The 23,158-nt window shown below is 47.6% G+C and overlaps 1 protein-coding gene across 1 annotated transcript in view; it reads right to left on the reverse strand.

The window, feature by feature from the left end:
- Nucleotides 1-1,283: 1,283 nt before the first annotated feature.
- Nucleotides 1,284-23,158, reverse strand: part of STUM (stum, mechanosensory transduction mediator homolog) — a gene marked incomplete at its 5' end in the record, with an annotated part of 42,737 nt that continues 20,862 nt past the window's right edge. Inside the window, 2 exons of the mRNA XM_084201624.1 lie at nt 1,284-1,586; nt 10,126-10,305. Coding sequence (XP_084057750.1) covers nt 1,552-1,586; nt 10,126-10,305 — 215 coding nt within the window. The 3' untranslated portion in view covers nt 1,284-1,551. The remainder of the gene's footprint in view (nt 1,587-10,125; nt 10,306-23,158) is intronic.

Consider the following 23,158-nt stretch of genomic DNA (forward strand, 5'->3'; position numbering starts at 1 on the left):
CCACAGCACAACTAACTTGATGCCTAGGCAGTGTTTGGTGCTTGCACTTGACCCAGCCATTCTGGTTTGACAAAGGTGAGGGGTAACCATTGCTCTTTGGCATTGCACATGCTGCAGCTGAGCAGGCAAATGGTTTGGGTGGCTTCAGGGCCAGTTATAAACCTCAAAAAAAGAGTTCTCACTGATGACAGCAACAGCTTGTGAAGGTGTTTTCCAGATGTGCTTCAGATTCTCCATTTGCTACTGGTTAGGATCCTATTTACTCCTTTTTTCCCAGGTGGGAAATGGAGGAGCAGAGATGGTCAGGAAATGCTGAAACACCTGTACAGCCCAGCAAGCCACAGAGCTGCAGATGCCACAGCACAGGCCACTCCCTGAAATTGCTGAATGTTGTGAGCAGAGATCCTTTTGGCCATTGCTGTGGCGGTGGTACTCTTGAGGAGCTCATCCCCTGGCTTTAGTGCAGGTCCCAGATGGCTCTTGGCTTTTCACCACTGACCTGCTTGGTTGGTTTTCTCCAGCTAAGAAATGAAACCACAAAATCACAGCCCCACCCCCTTTGGCCAGGGGCTTTCCAACAACAGCAGCTCCCAAGCACCAGGTGGAGATCCTGGAGTTCCGGATACTTACCTGGGCAAGCAGAGCTGGGATGCTGCTTCAGCCAGGAGCACTTGTGCTCTAAGGGGATCTGTTTCCAAAGCATGGAGACACTGCCAGCAAGTCTCTTCCAGGGGCAGGAAAGGGTCTTTGGCTCCCCCACTATTGTTTTATACAAGAGGCTTTTGGCAGTACGTGCTGCCCTAGAGGCAAGGTGCTGCAGGACACTAGTCCTGTGCTGGGAAAAGCGTCCCCTGGGCTGGTGGGAGCTCTGGTCCTTGCATGGTGGCAGCGGGTGGAAGCAGGGGTGGCCCTGGTGACGTCGGCGGTACAATACGATTTACAGCAAGCACGTTTCTCAAGACATCTGCAGGGACAGAGCTTCAGTGAACATCTTACATACACAGGCAGCAGAGGGGGCTGGGTTGGCTCCTCCACTGCTGCAAAGCAGTCACGATGGAATCTCAGGGCAGGAAGGAAGTACCACTGGTTTGCTTTTACATCCTGTTCGCGTATCTATGAACAGCTCCTTGGCATTTGATGTTCACAGCCAGCGTCCTTTAACAGTGAGCACAAAAAGGAGGCAAAACATCTTCAGCGACCTCGCCCTGGGAGCAGAGGGAAGGCAGGATCTCCCCCTCCCTTGGTTCAGCTGCCCACCCAGGTGCCACCTCTGCCAAGGGCGCGTCCTTGTCCTGGCACCCTCGTCCTCCTGGTCGGCCGGGACCAGTCCAAGCCAAGCCGTGCTTGCCTCATCTCGGCTGCCCGGGGGCGTCAGTGCAAGTCTGCGCCGGCTGCTCTGCATCTCCGCTCCGCTGCACGGGCACGGGCAGGCACAGGGAGACAAAACAAAGGGGACAAGAAGAGAGACAAAGGGTAATGAAAAGGTCCGTGGCCCACGGCTGCCAAAGGAAATCTCTCGCCGCGTATCTCTGACCATACTTGTCCCAGCCACTAGAGCTGCTGTGGGATCCCCTGCTCCTTGTAGCCTGTGAGGAGGGAGGGGAAGGGAACATGATTAGAGTTTTAGAGTTTGTAGGAAAGGCATTTTGTGCTGTTCTTGTGAGCCAGTGAAGGCTTCCTAAAGATAAGGAAAGCCCCATATCTTTCTCGAGGAAGACACCAAGGCTATCCCGATGACAATGTGATGAAGGAGAGAAAGTTAAAAGATACGGACTTTAGCTGGCCCTCAGAATGACGTGGTTCCTTGTTCACTTATTGAGAACTTTGTTTCTTTCTTATGACCAATGGGCAGTGAATGTGTCTGTTAAGTAAATGTAAATATCTTGAAAAACTATAAAAGCAACATGTTGCTATAATGAATCTCTCTTACACACCTTTCTGGTGGAGTGCTGGTGCTTTGTGCTGTGTCGCGCTCTGTAACGACAAGAGTTAATTCCAGGTGAAGACCTTGGGTGAGGCTCAAGCAAGCCATGAGCCTGGTTTACCAGGAGTAGCAAAAACCACATGGTAAAACAGGGGGGCTGCCACATTCTCCCTTGTGGCCAGGCTGCCCTGCTCTAGCCAAGAGCTGCCTGGTGCTGCCTCCTTCCTGGGCACAGCCATATGGATGCTGGCAGCCAGCCCTGCTGCTCTGGCACCTGCCTGCCACCAGCCTGGCACAGGCACCTCTGCTTGAAGAGATTGTAAGAGCACAGCAGGTACCAGTGGTCACCAACTCCAGCCAAACAACCTGAAGTTTTTATGGAGTGTGTTTTCCTGCGGTGCAGGGAAATGGATGCCCTTGTATCCTGCTCCAGAGACACGGCTGTTCCCAAGCACTGCCCTGGTACATCGTGCATCCTACACACATCTCTCCTAGGGATCTACCTGAGTTTGAACCTCATCCTCCCAGAGCACTGGCAGGTAGGAGGAGGTTGGTTTCCTCTGTAAGAGCCTGAATGAGAGGTGTGGGACTCCAGGGGCTCTCCAAAATGCAGTTTATTCCATCCAAGATGTTACAGCAGCCCAGGGTGGTGGGTGACAGAGCCTGTGCCTACAGCTGTCAGCTCCAGCTGCAGGCAGGCCTGGAGACCCTGAGTTTAGGTTACAATGCATTATAGACTTTCCTTTGCTGAGCATCTTCATACATGAGAACCAATCTGTACCTTAACTTTTATCTATAGCCTATCATAACTAATATCATTACCATATTCATGTTACTGTTCTCCAATCACTAAAAGTTTGTCCTGCTGCTTGTCACAGCTCCTTGGGCTCCTGGGGCCTCAGATTATTTCCTGTCCTGCACACAGTAGTTGAGGGCAGGCTGCAAATCCCACAGGGGACAGCTTCATCCTCTGGCAGGGCTAGGGCAGGGCAATAGCAGAGCCCCTGCAGCTCCTGTGCTAGTACAGGATGATGAGAAAAATACCGGATTTTTTAACACTTTTCCTGAGCAGTTGCAATGACTGCACCAGAAGCTTTCCCCACTTTCCTTTCAAAAGAAGCTAGTTATTCTGACTTTATCCATGCAAAAAATCTCCTGATTAAAGAAGCAAACTGTCCTTGCTTGCAGTGCCTGCCATTGTGAATATCTTCCAACTAAAAAACTTTTTTTAATCTGGATTGGTTTTTTTTTTCCTTAGCTTAAGTAACACAAGTAGCCTGTCATTTTTATATTTTGAATTTCAGAGAAGCCTGAAACTTCATAACTCAGAAGAATGCTTAACTTTTCAAACACTTTTCCGTTTATACTTTGTAATATTCTTTCTAACCCTTATGTTAGGCTTTTGAAAGTCCCTTACAGAAACTGAATATAAAATACCAGCAGGTGTCAGAACCCCTACCTTTAATGGACTTTTTGCTGAACTAAGAATTGACTCCAGCGAATGAACTTTGCTGTACTTTGGAAAAAACCCACACATTCACCCAGGTTTGGCAGCCTGGACCTCCTGCTGCTAAACAAGCACAAGGGACAGAATAATGACACTTAACTGAATTTCTGCCTATTGTGTGCAGCTGAACAGAAAGTCTCTCATCTCTTTCAAACAGCTTTTTCTAGGGGGCAAAATGATGATTTCACATGCATTTATGTTTTAAGTGTGAGTCAGCTCTGAAGGCAAGGTGAGCTGGCTGGAAACTTGTAATTTGGGCTTGTCTATGGCATTGGTTTAATTTGTTTGGGGAGCAAACAAACAGCCCTATGGACCAGAAAGGTAGGGCCTGCCTTAAATCTTTAGCTGAAGACAAACTTACTTGTACAGCCATGCCTTTTATTGAGATATAAGGAAATTAAGATTGAGAAATCCTTTAAGTCTGGCTGTCACTGTTGAAACTGGCTGGAAGGAAGTAACAGTGGCCAAGCCTGTCACTTTACATGACCCATGACCATAAACCAAAAAATGACCTGTCCTATGCTAAAGTTGTTTCTTACAATACTTCAGACTTAAGTTATCAAATAGTTTATATGTGAAAATAGTTATTGCATTTCTTGCATAGGGCTAGCTGTTCTGTATGAAGCCGCTTTACATTACTATGCCTGCAATAAAACTGAGGTGCAGTTCTGTAGAACAGACAGCTCTGGGTTCAGGATTTAGTGGGCCTGTGCACAGTCACTGATTTAATCAAGTTGACTTGAAGTTGCACTTCTCCTGTAAACCATTGCATGTTAGATTGAGGCAAAGGGAACCCAGTCTGTGCACAGGCTGTCTGTCCTTCTGGGACTGGGTCATGCAGAGGGTGCTCTCCATGCTGAAACGGGCTCTTGCTCTACTCTACCCTTGGGGCATCCCAATGCTGTGTGAAGATTTCCAGCATCCCTGGGGCTGTGCAGCCACAGGATAGACACAGACACAGTGGACACACACATGTAAAGGCTGCACTTGGGCTGGGAGTGGGCAGCGCTGGCCAAAGTGAATTCCAGGTGTCCTGTCCCGACCGATGCTCGCTGCTCTCCATGGGAAACTGCCTCAGAGCGTGAGGAGGAGGAGGAAGAACAGAAACAAACTTACCTTGTGAGACTTTGATGGTGAACAAAAGGAGGCAAAGGAACATGAAAGAAAGAGAGAGGGAGAAATGTAACTGTAGACGATATATCTGAAACACATGGAGAACCAGAAGAGAATGAACAAACTGAGGCTGCAGAGTAAACAGAGAACAGCTGCTCTACCCTCAGACATTCACAGCAGGGCTAAACATTGCTTTGAATCCTTGTACTTGAAGTGGATCATTTCATTTGGGACTCTTGTTTAAAGAAGACAGGGGAATCCTCATCTGCTTTTCCAGCCCCAGGCAGAACAGGCTGGATGGGCTAACACCTCTGAGCAATGCTCCCAGAAACTCTCTCCTCTGTGCCATTGGCATTTCATGGGTTTGACTGAAGGGGAGCCTCTGAAGGAAGGCATCAAACAAGACATCACAATGTCCCAAAGGACTCATGGCATACCATTCACAGTCCCAGAGGTGGGAAAACTACACCTGAAGAGTTTTTGGCAGCTTCCCTGCTCAGACTGCTTGTGCCCAAAGGTAACTCACAACCACAGCATGCCTCAGCCTGTCTGGGTGCTGGAAACACTGGGGTTATTTAACATTCCTACAATGTGTTAAGAACTTTCTCCACTGCTGCATTTGGTAAGAAACTGCATAAAAAGCTATTTTAACTACTTTCCTCAGGTCTAGTTCGGGGGATAGCTCTTTTTAGATTTTTTTTTATAAGTCCAAGCAGGCAATTTGTCCTTGGAATGTTCTTCATCTCATGTAGGGTTAGTGGTTGTTTTGGGCCTCCTGCTCCCCTTTCCTTGCCAGGAGAGCAGTGTTACCTGCCCCAGCAGGGCCCAGCTGAGCTGAAAGGCTTGGTGATGCTTTCCCTCAGAGCATACAGTGACTGTGCAATCATCTGCTGCTGCTTCTGGCAGGCTCTGAACAGGGTGATTAGCAAAGGAGTGATGAGGGTGGCGTGATTACAGGTGAGTTCTCACTGCTGGCTGGCAATCAGCCCAAGAGTCAGGCGAAGTCTCCATCCAGTGAACCCAAAGCAGCCAAGCACATCATTCATTCAGAGCCGAGAGCTGAGGGAGGGCTTCCTTCAGAAACCAGGGCTTCCTTCAGAAACCAGGGCTTCCTTCAGAAACCAGCCTTGACTTCTTGGCTGCATTCAGCAGAGGCAAAACAATGCCTGGACAAACAGTCCCTGCCACGTCAGTGTGACATTGCTCTGTTATTTCTCTGGCGTTCCTGTCAAGAAATGGCACACAGCCTTTTATACCCGGCTCTGAGCAGGCAGGGACTTCCTGGAAAGTTCATTCTGCACAGTGTGCTGATGAAGATGTGGGCTGGGGACAAGGTGTGCCTGGAGCCAAGGGAGCTGTGCCTGGAAAGCCTTAGGAGGCTTGTTTTGCAGTTGGCTTTGGCCAGCTCATTAGCTGTGGTTTGCCTCAGCTCTGTGCACCGTCCCTGCAGAGCTGGCGAGGTGCTCCAGCAGCACACTGCAGCAGTGCTGCCCAGCCCTCTTTTGGCAGAAGAATTAAGAGCTCCCTAGTTCTACCTTTGCCTTCAGAGAGCAGGTACAGCAGAGGACAGTTCCCAAAGCCATCTGGCTGCTTAAAGAAGATATCTCTGGTGTCCAGCAGGCCCAGCTGGCAGTTCATTTAAATTAGCAGAGAAAATGCCCTGTGCTGTGGTGCTGCCAAAAGTAATTAAGTGTGACAGCAAAACTGCATTCAATTTATCTTCCTTCTGGGATATTATCCTGATAAAGGGCAGCCTAGAGGAGATGAGGGTTGGACAGGACCCCCAGGTCAGTCAGTCTCTTGCTGTGTCCTACCTTGTCCCTGACAGACATGGGTCTACCCACTCTTGGAGTCTTCCAGAGACAGAGAGAGCAGATCCTGCCATGCCACCTCTGCAGCACTTTGACCTTACTGGAGGAAAAATGTCCTCTAATTTCCACACAGGTCCTTCCTGGTGTTATTCAAGTCTGTCTTAGGGTGAACTACTGCCCTCTCACATTTACTATCCCACTGAACACCTTCATCATCAGCATGCCTACTGTCTTACAGTTCTCTGGACTCTCTCCAGGTTTTCCTTTTTTTTGAAGTACAGCCTCCAAAGCTGGCCACAAGCCTCACCACAGCTTTATCCATGCAGAGAAAGGTGATGGGATCAGCAGAAGCCCTACAAGCCCTGCTCCCCTGTGCCTGTGTGGTGTTCATTCCCTCTGCAGCAATGTTCCCCCTGTGCTGCTTGTGACTCACTGCAGCCACCACGTCCTTCCCTGAAAAACAAGTTGTTCCCTAGTGTGTATTTATGCAGTTGATTAGTCCTTCTGTAGAGTTCCAGGCTTGTCCCTACTGAGTAGCACTTTCTGTTTCCAGACCATTTCTTTGGTTGGCCTGGATCGGGGCACTGCCCTTGCTGTGCCTGCCAGGTGTGCAGCTGGGGAGCCTCTTCTCCAGCCCATCCTCAAGCCACAAATGAAAATACTGAGCAGAGCTGCATTCAGGAGAGACCTTTCAACACACCTCTCTTTATCTCTTCCCAGGTCAGGAAAACCCATTTAGAAGAAAGTCCTCAAGTGCATTTTCATGCAGGCCACGTTCCCCCGGCTTGCTGGTAGGAGCGCTGCGTGAGACGGGGTCAGCATCTGAAGGTTAGGAGGGATGGCTGACTGCTGCCACCTCACACAAAATTAATTCCTCTGCCATCCCAGGGAATCCAGCCAGTCTGACACAGCTCTCTCTGGACAGACCCACGGTGACTTTGTGGGGCTGTTTTTTATTTTCTAAATGCGCGCGAGTCACTTACTTGATTACTTCTTACAGGAACTGACGCATACCTGATTGGCCTGTAATTCTTCTCCTTTTCCCTCAAAAAGGACAGTATGCCATTATCCTCAGAGCAGACTCCCCCTTTCCATGCCTGGGAAATAGCACTAGAAGATGAAAAGCTGGAAGGAGTCTCCTGTTCAAAAGGCACGTGGATGTGGCACTTGGGGAACACGGCTCAGTGGTGGACACGATGGTGATGGCTTAAGACTTGGACTCAGTGGTTTTGGAGGTTTTTTCCAGCCTCAGTGGTTTTATGATTCTGTGGTTCTAACTCCCTCCCCCAAGTCTCTACCAGCTAACAGAGAGGCAGGCCCAGGGACAGGGAGCCAGGTGATTATCCCTTAGGGAAAGCCTGAGTGGAGTTCTTGACCCTCAGCTGCTTCCCACCCTCCTCCTCACTGCTAGCCCTCACCAGCTTAGACAAGACCTGTTGTGTCCTGCCTATAGCCTATCCAAATAGCCTGGCACCCTCCCAGGGACACATGGGACTGACATTTCAAGGCAAGGGGACTAGAGGTGGGCAGTGGTTTCACACTTTTTTAACTATTTCCCATCTGCACCCAGATTGACGTTGCAGTGGTGTACAGTTTCTGTTCAGTGCTTCCAATGGTTTGCATGCAAACAAAACCAAAGCAAACTTGGCAATGTTCTTAAATTAAGTCTTATTTCTTGCATTAGAAACATGGTTTCCTTCTTAAGTTATTACTTTTTCTTTCAAATGTGGTAACAAGAACCAACCACTTTGGGCCTGACAGGGCTGTTTGATACAGGTAAGAGCAACCAGTCACTTCATTCTTTGTTTCAGTTAAGGGTTTTCTTTTCTTCTCCATCAACCCAGAGCTGCTGCATTTAGCCACTACTTTCTGTGCATGGCAAGTAAAGTTAAAAGCAGCTATTTAATGAGATCGCAAGAAAGTGCCAAGGGCTGCTGCTGGTAAACATAAGACATGTTAACTCCTCTTGCCATTCTCTACTACCACCAGAGGGATGAAATACTGCTGCTGTCCTTGGGGACCTCTTGACCTGAGCATTCCCACCACATGCTGCTCATCCATCCTCTGCCTCCCAAACTGCTGGAATCCAGCCAGGTGTGGGAAGGAGTGTTTGGGAGAAACTTCCAAGCTGTATGGTTTTCCCCGACAGTGAAACTGGAGAAGACCTTCCCAGTAAGACCCTCCTAAGCACCAGCCCCTCCAGCTGGAGAGCAGGGCTTTGGAGCAAAGCAAGTTTTAGGGGTGGTTCTTTGTCAGGACAGATGCTTTCCTGGCACTCCCCACATCTGCAGAGTGGGGTCCAAACAGCACAGGGGCTGTCCCACAGAGGAAGAGCACAAGAGTTGTTGAACATGCACTTCTTGCACTACACACAAATCTGGCAGATTCTTGAAGACACATCACAAGTGTACACCAGTTGACAATTTAGCCTCAGAAATGACCTGCTCTGCAGGTACATCTGGAAGGAAAGGAAACATGGCAGGTGGTTTGCAGGATAAAGCAAAGAGCAGTACTGCCTTCATCCTGAGGAAAGCTTTTGCTTTGCACATGTTCAGGTTTTTAATAGCCATCATTTGCTCTGCATGGGGACTGCCTTAACTGAAGCTGGCTCAGAAATTAGCAGGTGGCTTAGTGAGAGGCTTTAACCCCTGGGTTTGGCAGCTGAAAATGTGCACTGCTTTCCTGCCTTTTTTTTTCCTTTTTCAATTTCATCCATTTTGTCTTTGGGAAGGTTTCTTCCTGAGATCCTCTCTCCCTCTCTGTCATGCAGCAACAGATGTCATCAGCAGAGATGACAAAGTGGAGCCTGTTCAAACCAAAAGGCAAAAGCTGCCCATAAGATGGTCCCTGGGAGAAGGGCTTGCTTTGGGAACTGCCTGTCCTGTCAGCCTGCAGGTCTCAGACCTGTTTGGTTTGAGGGCTTGCCCATCAGCCTCTGGAAAGGGAGTGGGGTCTTGCAGACGCCACCAGCACCCTGAGCTCTGTGTTGTTTCTGGCTTTGGAGGTGAGATGAGGCTGTCACCTCCATCCTCTGCACCAGGATACAGGAGATATGACACAACTGTTACACCACTGAAAGCCTCCACCAGATGAAAGTTACAGAGCCTGTCTTCTGCACTGGTAATATCTACTAACTGGTGACTTAAATTATGAACATTTGGAATAGGATTCTTCTTTCCTTAAACTAAAGTTTTAGTCAGCTCAAAGGGTGTGTGGGACATTGTTCCAAGAGCAGCAAAACTCTTCTGGCTCAGCCTAAGAACCTGGTCTGAAACATGAAAAAAGACTCCAAAACAATGGGTAAATGTATCCTGGGGAGGAAGAGGAGGGTCCAGGAGAGTCCCCAGGGCTTTTCTGCAGACAGCTGGCTCTGGGAGCAGAACTGGCCTAGCAAGGTCTCACTAACCCCAGATTTGCAGCCAGACTCTCAAGGGAGAAAGGGCTTTCTTGTTCAAAAGGGTGTGACCAGGGCAGAAGGGGCTCCAGACAGCAGAGTTCACAGCGCTCCCCTTCCTGCACGTTTCATTTCATACAGGGAACTTCCTGACCCACGTGGTGGGATGGCAGACTCTCCCAGGTATGTCACAGGGCCCATTCCCACTGCCTCCAAGCAATTTCTCTGCCTACTGCATTTCCCATGGACTTGCAGAGCCCATCCCGTGGCTCTCCCTCCCTGCAGCGCAGCCCAGCGCCTCGCAGGGCCATTATCTGGGACACAGCACCATTGCCACGGAGAGGAGAGGCCAGGAGGGCGAGCCCACTGCACTTACTTGCCAGGATGACCATGTCCATGCCCCAGAATATGCTCATGATCCAGCCCACCATGACGATGGCTGTGAGGATCTGGATGAGGGCGGCGGCGATGTTGAGCCAGAAGACGCAGCACCGGTGCCGGTCAGGGAGGTCGGTGCGAGCCCCGCAGAGCACGGTGAAGGCCGACACGAACGTGCCTGGGGACACACAGCAGCACAGCACCCCTGAGAGAGAGCCAGGCTGCAGCACAGCACCCCTGGGAGAGAGCCTGGCAGCAGCACAGCACCCCTGGGTGTAGCAGACGCTGAGATGGCTAGGGCCCCGTGGAGGATGGAGGCTTAGAGATAAGGGAATGCTGAGTCGGAATAGCTAAGCCTAAGTCCTCCAGGCCTAGCTTATCTCTCTGTGACCCTATCAGCCATTCTCCCTAACCCTTACAATTGATCTGTTCCCAATCCCCCCTAACCCTATATAAGTAGCCACCCTGGCCCATTCTGGTTAGAAGAGCCGCCATCGAACCCTTCGCGAACTCCCTGCAAATAAACCACGGTGGAATCTCCGAGGCTGCCTTCTCCTCTCTCTCCATCTGCTGTGTGGATGCCACTGCGGCCGAAGCACATGAGCAAGCTGCGAGCTGAAACTATAGAAGAGCTGAAAATCACTAAGAGCTGATAATCACTGAGCTTGCTAAGGTTGCCAGGCTACAGGGTGCCTAGAGCTTGGACACCCAGCTTGCGGGAGGCTCTGCCCAAAACTGCTCACCTGAGGAACCCTGGTCCTTATAGATCTTGCTATCCAGCTAGAAGCATCCCAGTAGCATTACACACCTGGGAGCCAGGCTGCACCCCTGGGAGCCAGGCTGCACCTCCTGCCCTCACATCACCGTGCTTGGAGAGCAGGGTGGGAAAAGCACTCCTCGGGAAGTTGTGCCTGCTTGCTCTCTGTTCAGGGAGCTGTTGTAAATTATCAAATCTGCAGCCAAATTATAAAAAATTTGACAAAGATTTATTAGATCAATAACAAAATATAATTTCGAAAAACCCACCACAGCCAAGGCAGCGTCAGCTCCGGAATTTGGCACTGGGTGAACCTGGATCCGACTGGACTGACAAGAGTGCCAGCATCTTCCCGACCCCGACTGTCTCATACAGCCAGCTTATTCTGCCTGAGGCAGAAATGACAGAAGGTCCTTTGTGTCCCTTCCCATGTAGAGCTGGGACCATATAGATACAAAGCCAGTCCAGGTGTCCCAATGGCTGTCTGAGCTCCTCCAGAACAGCCTTCTTTCACATGTACGACTGGGACCACACGGATACAAAAGCCAGTCCAGGTGTCCGGATGGCTGTCTGAATTTCCTCTGGGTAGCCTTCATTCACACTTAAGCGAGTGGTGCCAGTATTCGAGATGGTAGATGCAATCTGCTCTAGGTGCAGGTCCTTGTGAAAGGCTCAGACATTCCTGGGAAGTCGATGCTCATGGTCTGGGAAGGCTTCATTCTTAAGCTAATGGACTTGATATTATCTTAACATTGCCCAGGAACTAATTGAATAGAAATAAGACTCTGCTCCCTGCCAGGGTGGTCAAAAACATGAGTTGGATTTTTACAAAATTTTATATACACATATATATATAAATAGCATGAATTAACTCCATATATATAGCAGAGCTGAGGCAACACTTGAGTTTTGGCTCCTTCCACCCCACCCCACCTGACAGAAAGCACTTCTGCACTGCAAGGGAGTGCTGTGTGTCTGTGGAAATACCTTTGTTCAGCCTGGTGACTCTCTCCTGGGGACAAACTACACAGCAGCTCTGAAAAAGAAAACTGAACCTAAATTTAGGGGAGGACTGGCTCTAGGAATCTCTAATGCTCTGGCAGTCTGTTACTATACACAAACACTGCTCTAGAAGGAGCAGACATTAAAAAAAAGGAGTAGCACTGCATTTTTGCACAATTTTTGCACACCCAGGCACAAGCTGCTACCTGAGGGCTTTTTTTACCAAGCAGAAGTAGCTAAACTTCTTAAAGTGCTGGAGCCAGGGGAGCTGGTGTGGCAGCCCTTGGCTCTGCTTGAGACCAACTTACAAATTCACAACCACACTTCAAACTTCATTAAATGTTTCAGATGAAGGATCTTGTTGATGTATGAAAATTAAAGCTGGGGAAAAAACCAAAAATCTACGCCTCAGCAGCCTTTCACAAAGATTCTTCCTAAATTTAGGCTCTTGGACAAGGCAGATTTTTTACTTTTAGCTGCTATGTTGTGCTCGTGGCTGGCTGAAACTCACAGCTCGGGGAAGCCTTGTCTGTCCCACAACCAACATGAAGAAATAGACACTATGGGTAAGGAGCAGAAGAAGCAGTTCCTGACTCCTCTAAAATATGAGCTGTTGGCCAGGAGGTTCAGGCACCTTTTCTAAGTGTGGATTTCAACACCTCTTAGTGTTATGAATTGTCTTTGGGTCTTTCTGAAACAAATACAGCATTGCTAAGGTAAGTACCAAGGTGCAGAGTTGATTGTTTTGGATAACTCAGTTCTCTGAAATGCCTTCTTTCATCAGTATCTTGAATTAAAATGATGGTTTCTACAAAAACTGCCTTTTTTCCTCTGAAAGGATGGAAGCCTGCAAACAGCCTGTGAGATGTGAATGAATGAGTACATCTTCACTGCACATGAGTGCCTTGTTGAACTCAGGGAAGGTGGGAGTCCCTTGGCTGGACTGAAAACAGGGACAAAACACTCAGTTTACACCCTTGTAGTAAATCTTAATCAGACCAAGAGAGCAGAACCATCTGGTTAGAAGCAAAATACCATTTTGTCCTGCACTGCCAGGGAGGTGGAAGAGAGAATCTCTTTCTTTGCTGCCTCTTCCTTAGTGGGTCACGAGGATAACAGGCAGCTGAGATGTCAAAATGCTGGGGAGGGCTGGCTACAGCCTATTTTTAATCCTGCCACCCTCTGCAAGCTTCAGTTCCAGCGTTTCCCTAACACTCCACCAGCTCCTAAAGCCCTGCTTGTCATCCTGCTGCTGGCTGGATCCGATTTCTTATTTCACCCCCTCCCTGTGGCCCCTGCCAGAGCTGGGCACGGAGCAGGCATGGAGGGAGTGCTGCTGGGGCAGGGGGAACACAGCCCTGCAGCACAGCATCACTGCCAGGGACAGGGGCAGCATCTTCTGCATGAGAACCACCCCTGGGCTTCCTCCAGCAGGGTTTCATCCCCAAATCCACAAAAACAAAAGGGTCTGCAGAGAGGAAAGTCATTATAATCCCAAAGGATGCTGTGTGAGTCTCCCCAGAGCTGACTTTTGCTCTGTGGCATTGTCTTCCACGTCTCTTGTGTCCCCTGTGTGGGATTCTGTGACATCTCTGCCCTGCTTCACCCACCTTTTTTTTTCCTTCATAGTTTATCAAAGCAGAAGGACGCCTGGAATATTTCCCTCCTGCTTCCTGAAAATGTTGTCTTCAAAATTACACCACAGCACTCTCTGAGATTAAATATGGATTGAGGCAAGTTCAGAGACTGGGTGTTTATGTTTTCCCATCAGGATGCTAAATCTTGCCAAATGGAAATGCCTGTGTCTTTTTAAAATGAAAATCTTCCCCTCTTGCCTAACCTTTAACTCTTCCAAGATGTGTTACAAAGAAAGGTCAAAAATGAGCAATAATTCTTAAACTCCAGCTTCAAATTCTTCCAGTGAAGCTTTTAAGATATTTAGAGCAAGGTGCTGAATTAGCCAATTAATGCCCTAAATACCACAGTGACTAAGCTAAATTCTAGTCCCATTCAGAAAGGAATAAAGCTAACAAAGCATTTAAGTGTCTTCTTCTGGACTGGGAATGGATACGGAAACTGGGATTAAAATCTCCTGAACCTTGACTTTTGATTCCTCTTCAGGCTACTTTCCTACTCACAGGAGCCAATTCATTTTTCCAGTGTCAGTGCATTTTCTTTATTGCTTATGATGAGCCAGTCTTTGGGAGCTTGCTGGCATTTTTGAACACAAGACTTTGGCTGTGCCAGCAGGCATAGGATAGAAGCATCTTCCCTCTACTCCACATATGGCTGAGAATGTGAAGCAGGAGTAAGAGTCTTAAATGCTTTTGCCAAAGCAGATGTTTTCCCCTTAGTGGTAACACACTGCCAGATATGGAATTATTTGCATCTGGAAAGGGAGAGGAGGAGGAGGAGGAGGGAAGCAAGCAAGCTCTATCTGCTGATAGCACCTGGCTGCCTCAGAGCTGGGGCACTGAACCATTTCCCTCCCTCACCAAGCACTCAGACACTTGAATCCCTACAGCCTGGAAATCCTAAACCTGGAATGCCAGCTGCTGGGGTGATGTTGGCCAAATGAATCATCAGTCCCAAAAGGTCTCAGGGTGTGAATGCAACCAGCAATCACAAAGCAGTAACTCCACAAGCAGATACAAACTGAGCACCCATGCAGTTATGCCAGTATAGCATGAGTAAATTAGAGCAAGCATTTCTTCCATCTTCCCAATGGAAAACACCCAAACTGCAATGACATCTGGGCTTGTTCTAAATCATAAATTAATACAGCCTCTTTGGGGACACAGGGGAGTTGATGGAGATGTCCTGGCCTCTTTTTAATGAGTCTGTTTGTTCAGCCCCTTGCAGTCACCTGGCTGAACTGTTCACCTGAAGCCAGCAAGTAGCACGGGCAGAGGGCTGGCTGGGAGCTGAGGATTGTTCTTCTGGAGCAGCTGGGAGGCAGGGAGTGAAGACACCATGTGCAGCAAGGCTGTGAGGGGCTGTGACACTGACACTGCTCTTCAAACTCATCTCACTTGCAGCAGTGTCAGCCAGCTGGGGCACCCACATGGTACTGGGACAGAAAAAGAGCCCCTGGGAGCCTCTGCCTGCTTTGGCTGTCAGCACAATTGGGATATTTTTAGACTACACCAAATGCTTGTTTCCAGCATTTTAACCCATTGAACACGAAGGGGATGTGTTATCTGCAGAACAATACAATCAAATGAAGGGGCAAAGGTGGGGTTTTGCCCTTTCTCTCCTCTCTGGTCCATTGTCATGCAGGATGAAGTCCCCTCTCTGATGTCTGCTGGCATCTTGGCAGCCACAGCCTTCGGAAGAGCATCGCCTGCTGGTTCCTGGCCTCATGCCTACAGGAAAAATAGTATGAGAGGGATACCTGGGGGTTTTCTCTTTTAGAGCAAAACCTCACCCTCTGGAAAGGGATCTCCTGGTTTGAGTCACTCATCCAGGGTGGAGAAAGGCATGAGGTCAAGACCGTGGCCTGTCCTGAGCAGTCTCCCGTGTGTTATATGAGTGCAGAAGGGAATGTGTTATGGAACACCTTAAGCTGCAGGAGGGAAGTTTTCCCTGTTTTTACAAGAAAGTCTATCCTGGGCACTCCTGCAAGGGCTTTAGTCAGACACAGAGCGTGGCACATTTCATGTGGAGGACCAGCTGTGATGGCACCTTCTCAGGAACATCAGAAGTGGGAGCCTGGTTGGAGCCAGAGAAAGATGGGACACTGATGACCATAGTGGAAGTGCAAGTAACTTGAGCATGCAGACAGCTTAGTGGGCTTCCCACCGACTGCCAGGTACTGAGACTTCCCAGAAGAAAACATCTCTGATGCAAGGAAATCACATCTGATGAGCTGGTACAGGTGGAGGAACAGCAGAAACCCAAATTACTGCAATCAGGGGCCCCAGGTGGAGATGATGATGGTGATTTGATGATGATGATGATTCCCTACCCTACAAAAGCTTGGGAGGGGGTGGGAGTATTTCTTCCTCAGAATCATTGAAGGCATTTTCCTGTAGTGCTGGGAGTAAATAAGGCAGTGTTATGGTGCTTCCTTTCCTGCTCCCAGAGAGGAAAACCAGGGCCACATCACGACTCAGGAACTGGAGCAAAGCTGCAGGAAGCACTCAGCTGGAGGCAGGTACAGGCAAAGATGGGAACAAAACTGGAGGTGTCTGTGGGAGCAGGGCTGTTGGATCATCACAGGAGATGTAATTAATGAGTGTGTGCTTTGTGGGGATGAGCTGTGCCTGTATTGTGTCAGGGGAGCGCTCTGTGTGGGGACACGTCTGCTGTGTGTCTTTCAATGTTCTTAAGTAAAATGATTATTAGCTGTCATTAAACAGTGCTGGCAGGTTTGTGAGGCAGATGCTGTGGATGTGCTGAAAATTCATGAGATGTGCAGGCTCTTGCTGGTGTGAGTCAGAAAATGCTGTGCAGGAATGGTTATAAGGACTGCACTCCTTGCCTTGGTATAAAAGTGAATATGGTATCTATTGGTCAAGGCATCCTTGGCTCCCCAGTGTCATGAACTTGTTTTTATACTCTAGTTAGAGCTGTAAAGAGCAATTTTGGGAGTGGAGGCCTATTGAAAATGCAGGCAACCCCAATGAGGGGAGGAATGATGCATCTGACTCCATGTTCTCAGAAGGCTAATTTATTACTTTATGATACTATATTATATTAAAGAATAGTCTACTGTACTAAAGAATACAGAAAGGATACTTACTGAATGCTAAAGAGATAATAATGAAAACTCCTGACTCTTCCCAGAGTCCTGACACAGCTTGGCCCCAACTGGCCAATGAGCCAAAACAACTCACACCAGAATCCAGTGAAACAATTACCTGTGGGTAAACAATCTCCAAACACATTCCACATGAGCACAACACAGGAGAAGCAAATGAGACAAGAATTGTTTTCCTTTTCCTCTGAGGCTTCTCAGCTTCCCAGGAGAAAAATCCTGGGCAAAGGGGTTTTTCAGAGAACGTGACTGCCACACTTGGTCCCTCAGAATTAACAGCCTGGATCCCACAGACTGAGATGTGCCAGGAGTGGACATGGTGACACCTTGGTGTAAATGCCAGGTCCTCCTGGACAGCAGGGACAGCAGGAGCCCAAGGGTAGGAAAAGGAGAGGAGAAAGGGAAGGAGGAGAGAGTGGAGGCAGCAAACGTGACAGAACCTAGATGTTGCCATGGAGAGCGGCTCATGAATTTTTCTTCCATGGCCTGCTATGAAAAATGTTTTGTTTAGCTTCTGCCAGCACATTGTTTTTATTTTTCCCTTCCATATCCGAAGGACATCCAGAGGGAATTTTTGGCTCCCTCCATTCCCTTTGGCCTTGCTGTGGACAAAAATATACAGTGACAAGGGAGAGCTGGCAATCCTCATCTCCACAGGGTTTGTTCCAAGTCCTGAGCCTGCAGAAGGCAGGCTGTGTATGGGATTAGCTCTCTGCCTTCCCTACACACCTGGAAAATGACCAGCACATCCCAAAGCACCGTGTAGCTGATCCCAGCTTTCCCAACAGCTGGCTGTAGCTCCAGCACTGAGCTCTGCATCTGTTTATCAGGAGCTTTGTGTCATGTGGTCACAGCACACTTGACAGTGTTTGTGTAGCTTCTACAGAAGGCAGCCCACGTGCAAGTAAGACAGCAGTGCCTTTGCATCAAAAATGAGATTTTTCTCATATTTAATGCTCTAGAAAAAGTTAACTCTTCTAAATTGCAGAGCTTTTTTAACTAAAACTTCAAAACTTGACTGCAACAAACTTTCACAGACTTCCAAGGCTAAAAATACACAGCAAAATCTTAAATTACATGGGGGGGGCTGCATGAGGGTGAACTGACTTACTAAAGCTTCAATTATACATGGACCCATCAAAATTATTTTTACTCTGCAGCACTGCAATGTTTTGAACACTTAAAAGCAGCCACCCATAAATAGTGAGATTGAAGTACAGCTTGTTCCACTGCCAGACATTCCACAATCCTTGGGTGAAGTTTTCCAGTCCAGTCCTATGGTTTAATTCTGTGGACTTGATGCATAAAATTAAGGGTGGGCTTGAAGGATTTGAGGCTGGAGAATTTCTGCTGAACAGCAAATGCAAGGCCCAAAATAATCCACGGTGGTAGAGCAAACCTCAGAATTCTGCCAGGACTTGTTGAATTATCTTTGCAACTTGCACCTGCTTGATTCCCAGATTTTTAATTTTTTTTTTTCTGGATAAATGATGTGGTCCCAGAACCAGCAATGGCATTTTGCATCATGCTTTACAACAGTGTGAGCCACTGTAGAGAACATGTGATGTCCCAGAAGTGCAGAGAAGTGTTGCTACATGGACAGGAATTAGACATAGGGAATGGGAAACCTGTAATGAATAATACATACCCCCTACAGTCAAGGAATATGAATTGCTGGAGATGATAAGCTCATCAAAGTCCATCAGAAGCGGATGACAGATGTCATCCTGTGTGTCAGACAGGGAATGAAGAGCCAGGGAGGCTGAAGGAGCTGCCACTGGCTCTGCTGCCAGCAGGGGCATGCTGTGAAAACAACTGAGGCACTGCAGCCTCGCTCCTGCTCACTGCTTGCTTTTTTTCTTTACTAATGGAATGGAGGGAAGACTTTTTATTAATTTGCATCCTTATTAAGTATGCCAGCATTCAGAGAAATAATGCAACTGGCTTCCAATTATAACAAACATAAAGGAGAACAAAAGGCACGACTGCTGTTTACAGCACAGGGAGCTTTGCTGAGAGCTCATCTGACCCCAGTGGACTCATTCCTGCTGCTCTGTAACTTTATCAGCAATTTCAAAGCTCTTTTTTAATGGAATCAGCTTTGCTGCTGGTTTCTCTCTGTCTGCTGCCATGCAGAACTCTCTGTGTTTATATTGTCTACTATTAAACCAGGTATTTATCTCACCTTGTGTCCCCTTCTCCTGCTGGGAGCAGTGGTGTGGATGCTCTGCCATGGTTCTCCTAGTCCCAGGCTGCTCTGCACCCAGCCACTGCAGGAGCCTTACATGAGAGAGGACTCGAGGAGCCAGAAATAATCATCCACTGACCCATCTCTCATTTTTAAGACTCTCTATAAGACTCTGCTCCTATTCACAGAAATTAATTTTCTGTTTTCTTGGTGTACATCCAGAAACAAACCTCAAGCTATTCTGTTTTGTGCTGTTGATACAGAAATAATTTGAATCTGGCTTTTCACCCAAACTTGACCAACCTGGAAGCTTCAACAGCAGAATATCTGGGGAGAGCCCCTTCTCATTTCAGACAGGCCATGAAACCTCCTGCAAGAAGAGCTTTCTGATCCCTCCAGTTTCTAAAGAATGCTGGAAGTAAAAACTGTGTTGTCACTGTCATATTTTCTGAAAAATCCCTTCACCAGGATTTCTTCTCCTGGGAAGCTGAGAAGCCTCAGAGAAAAATGAAAACAATAATTATCTGATTGCTTCTCCTGTGTTTTGCTGCTTTGGAATGTGGTCTGGAGATTGTTTATCCAAGAGGTGATTGTTTGATTGGTTCCCTGTGAATTGTTTTGACTTAGTGACCAATCACAGCCAGCTGTGTTGGGACTCTGGAAGCAGTCATGAATTTTCATGATCATTCTTTGTAACCTTCTGTCTGTATCCTTTCTCTATTCTTTAGTGTAGTTTAGTATTCTTTAGTATAGCATTCTTTAATATAATATAATACCATAAAATAATAAATTAGCCTTCTAAGAACATGGAGTCAGATTCTCAATTCTTCCTTTGTCCTGGGGACCCAGCAAATACCACACTGTGTAACAGCAGAAGCATAATGAGGAAAAGCCTATGGATTCTTATGAGCTTCCACACAGGCTCTTGCCAATTATACAGTGATGAACTGAAGTTTATTCTTAATAGAGCTTTCTGTGGCACAGACATTCTTGTCAGGCACAGAGCAGGAGGAGGGCAGGCAGGATCTTCCAGCTCCCCACAGGAGTTTAGGGCTGCTGGGTGAAACCACATCGAAGGCTCCCTCCTCTCCCTGCCTCTGCCCTCCTCAGGTTCCTGGAGTGCCATCAGCAGGATCTCAGGGAGCTCTCATGGAGCAGGACAGCAGCAGGCCAGGGGCAGTGCAGGCTCTCTGCCCCCAGCCCTGCTGGCTGATCCAGCCCTGCAGCCGCAGCTCTGGGTGAGGTCTGCAGCTGCTCTGCCTCCTCTGTCTCTCTCATCAATGCCTTGAGATGAATTTAGCCCTTTGAAGCTCCCTAGGAGGATCTGCTCTGCTTGTGGAAGGATGGATGAATTACTTGCAAGATTCACTGAGCAGTGACTCTGAGCTTGCTGTGATACCCTGGAGCCCTTAACTGTGAAGACAAATCATGTTAATTAGAGACTAGCAAGACACAAGACAGAATTAATCTTATTACAAAGTTAGATAGGGATGCAGAGCAATTAGGGGTTATTCTACTGAACAAGGCAGCTGAAATGGCAGTGTAATAAATTGCATCAGCCTCTAAAATCACCTCCAAGTATAAGCTATCTTTTAAGGACTAGAGGAATGTAAAACAAAACTGACATAAATGTTCAGGGATCTGCCATGATAAGTGTGCAGGAGATGACAAAAACATCCTTTCATCTTTTTTCTTAATCCAGAAAACTCAATGCATACATTTTATGAGCCAGAGTGTCTCAAGCAGGGACAAACAGGACATAAGAGAATTGCACTCTGTAGCTAAGTGGTGTGGTGCTGTACCCAGGAGTCTGGAACATGATTTGTGAGACCAGAACTCCATCCTGGATTTACAGCTGCTTGCTAAGTAATTCTGATGCTATAACTTGATTCTTATAATGCCAAAGTAACGTTATTAAGGTGTTAATTTAGAGAGTCTGTCAGGAAATTTACTGTCTAGCCTGATGGGGCTATATCCTTGTTGTTCTGTTCAGTGCTGCCATTAGTCCAATAGTGACCAAGTCTTGCTTTTAAAGAACACTTTTCATAAACTGTCCATTACTCTTAGATGAAAGGTAAAGCACTTTACCTACTAAAGCCATTGCTGTTTTGCTGATGTACATAGATTTAGGAGATGGTGCTTTACACACTAAGTTTGGCTTTGGTACTTTCAGGTGATTCAGACACTTTACAAACCAAAATCTCATTTCACGGTCGTTTACTCAACTGAGAACATCACGATGTTTTATCCTGCTCAGCAAAACCATTAGGGAGCATTTCCAACAATACCTGCAGCTTTTGCATCCCTTTTCACTGGAACTTCCCACATTGCCATCCCTGACCAGCAGGATGGCAATGATCACCCCTGACTGAACATGATGGGATCTGCAGGAGAGCAGTGTGGGATGAGGAGGACAAGGATCCACTCAGAGCTGAGCTGCAGCAACCCACAGCCTCCTTGGGGAGGGTGCTGTAATGCTCCTGTGGATGAGCTCTGGAGTCTTCCACAGCCACTTTGGCTCCCCTTGGAAAGGCTCCATGCAGGCCAACCAAAGCAAATCTCTTCTGGCAGCATGGAAATGAGCTGTGGTACCTCGTGCCTGACATCACCCGAGCCCAGGCTCCAGAAATAGTGCAAGCTGGAGTGACCCCTGACTTCACAGATTCTGTGGATATGAGCACCAGCCAAGACAAATGAAGCCAGCCCAGATAGAACAGTTTTCTAAAAGGAAGATTTCTGATTAGGATGGAGAAAATGTGTGTATTATGGAGGCTGCTGCATGTGTCAGCATCAGCAGGTGTCCTGTGATGCTGTGGAGGAGGACCTGAGCATCCTGCTCTACTTTAACCCCCTTGGAGGAAGGACTAAGTGACCCCCAGAAGCCTCTTCCAGCCCCAGCTGTTCCATGGTGTTTCAGTAACTTTAACTACTGCACACAAAGCTTGGCTGATCTCCCTGGTTTCTTTTCCCCAGAGCTGTGTCCTTCTGCTACCACATGTCTGGCAGCCCTTGAACACAGACCTCTTCATGATTTCTCAATTTATTTTTGAAAAGCTGCTCTGATTCTAAAATGTCAAGTGCAATTACTCTCAGGGCAATCAGAAAACTTGCTTGGGAGTTGCTGATCACACCAAAGCAGGTGAACCTCTGAATGGAGGTGCAAATGCTGCTTTCTGCAGAAGTGCTGTCCTTCTTTAGGAGAAATATTTACTTGGATAAAATCATCCTTTCTGCAGGGACTAGTCCTCTTCTGTCTGAGAGCAAAGCTAAAGGAAATGCCACAGCTGAGCTGAGCAGGTCACAAACACAGATGAGTCCTTGTGTTCAGATGCCAGGTTATCCACAAACAGTTAATGCTTCTTGGCCAGCAGAGGCACAGCCCTGTAAATGTGCTTGTGAGGTTTTATATGTGGTCTTTTCATCTGAATTCCCTGTTCCTCCCATCACCTGGAGTTCTTGTGTTCCCGGTTTGTAGCAAATAGCACTTGATTTACACCCATTTGTGTCCAAGGACTGATTTTCCCTTTACCAAATACTTTCCTAGTATTCTAACTAGCTGCTGGTCAGCACTAGGTAAAAGTGAATGTGTATTTTTTTGTAGATGTTACAAAGAACTGGGCTCCCAACATCACAATCGAGCACAGAGAGTAAAATGCAAAAAGTAATACCTCTATGTACAATGACTCAAGGACCTCATTTGCTGGAGGCTAGAGAAGATTTATATGGAGTGAGGTATGCCAGGAAAAAGGGTTATACAGAGAAACTCAAAATTAACATGGTTTCATTCCACCTCTTCTTTTTTTTTTAAAATTCTGACCTGGAACAGGTTGCAATGAGGTTGGGCACAATGGTAACATAGTTCAACACTCCTGCTGGAAGCACTTATCTCACTGTCAAAAGACTTTTTAATGTCCTTTCCAGAAGTCACACTGGGGGCAGCAGGCCAATCACAACACCTGACACTGACATTGCAATGCAAGACTTCTCAATCTGAACAAGGATGCTGTTTCTCTGCTTCTGTGCATCCTCCAGTTTGGCTAACTGGAATTCACTAGGGTCAATTTTCCATTGTGCTTTCTAAGCAAGGCTGATTTTTGGGGAGTACCAGTCCTGCTGAGGAAGGGGAATTCACATTTGCCACTTGTGTGCCAGCTAGACTTCAATTGGCAAGCAGTGTTTGCACCCCACAAGACTCTCCCTGGGCCAAAGAGCTCTTTCTGCAGCTCCTGACTATCCCCAAAGCTCCTCCTCCCATATTTTCTTGAGAACTGGGTACTGTGGCTCCCTGGAGCAGCTCAAAAAGCTTCATCACCAAGTACTGCCTT

Source organism: Fringilla coelebs, assembly GCF_963513975.1.
Source record: "Fringilla coelebs genome assembly, chromosome: 3".
In the NCBI taxonomy this organism is placed as follows: Eukaryota; Metazoa; Chordata; class Aves; order Passeriformes; family Fringillidae; genus Fringilla; species Fringilla coelebs.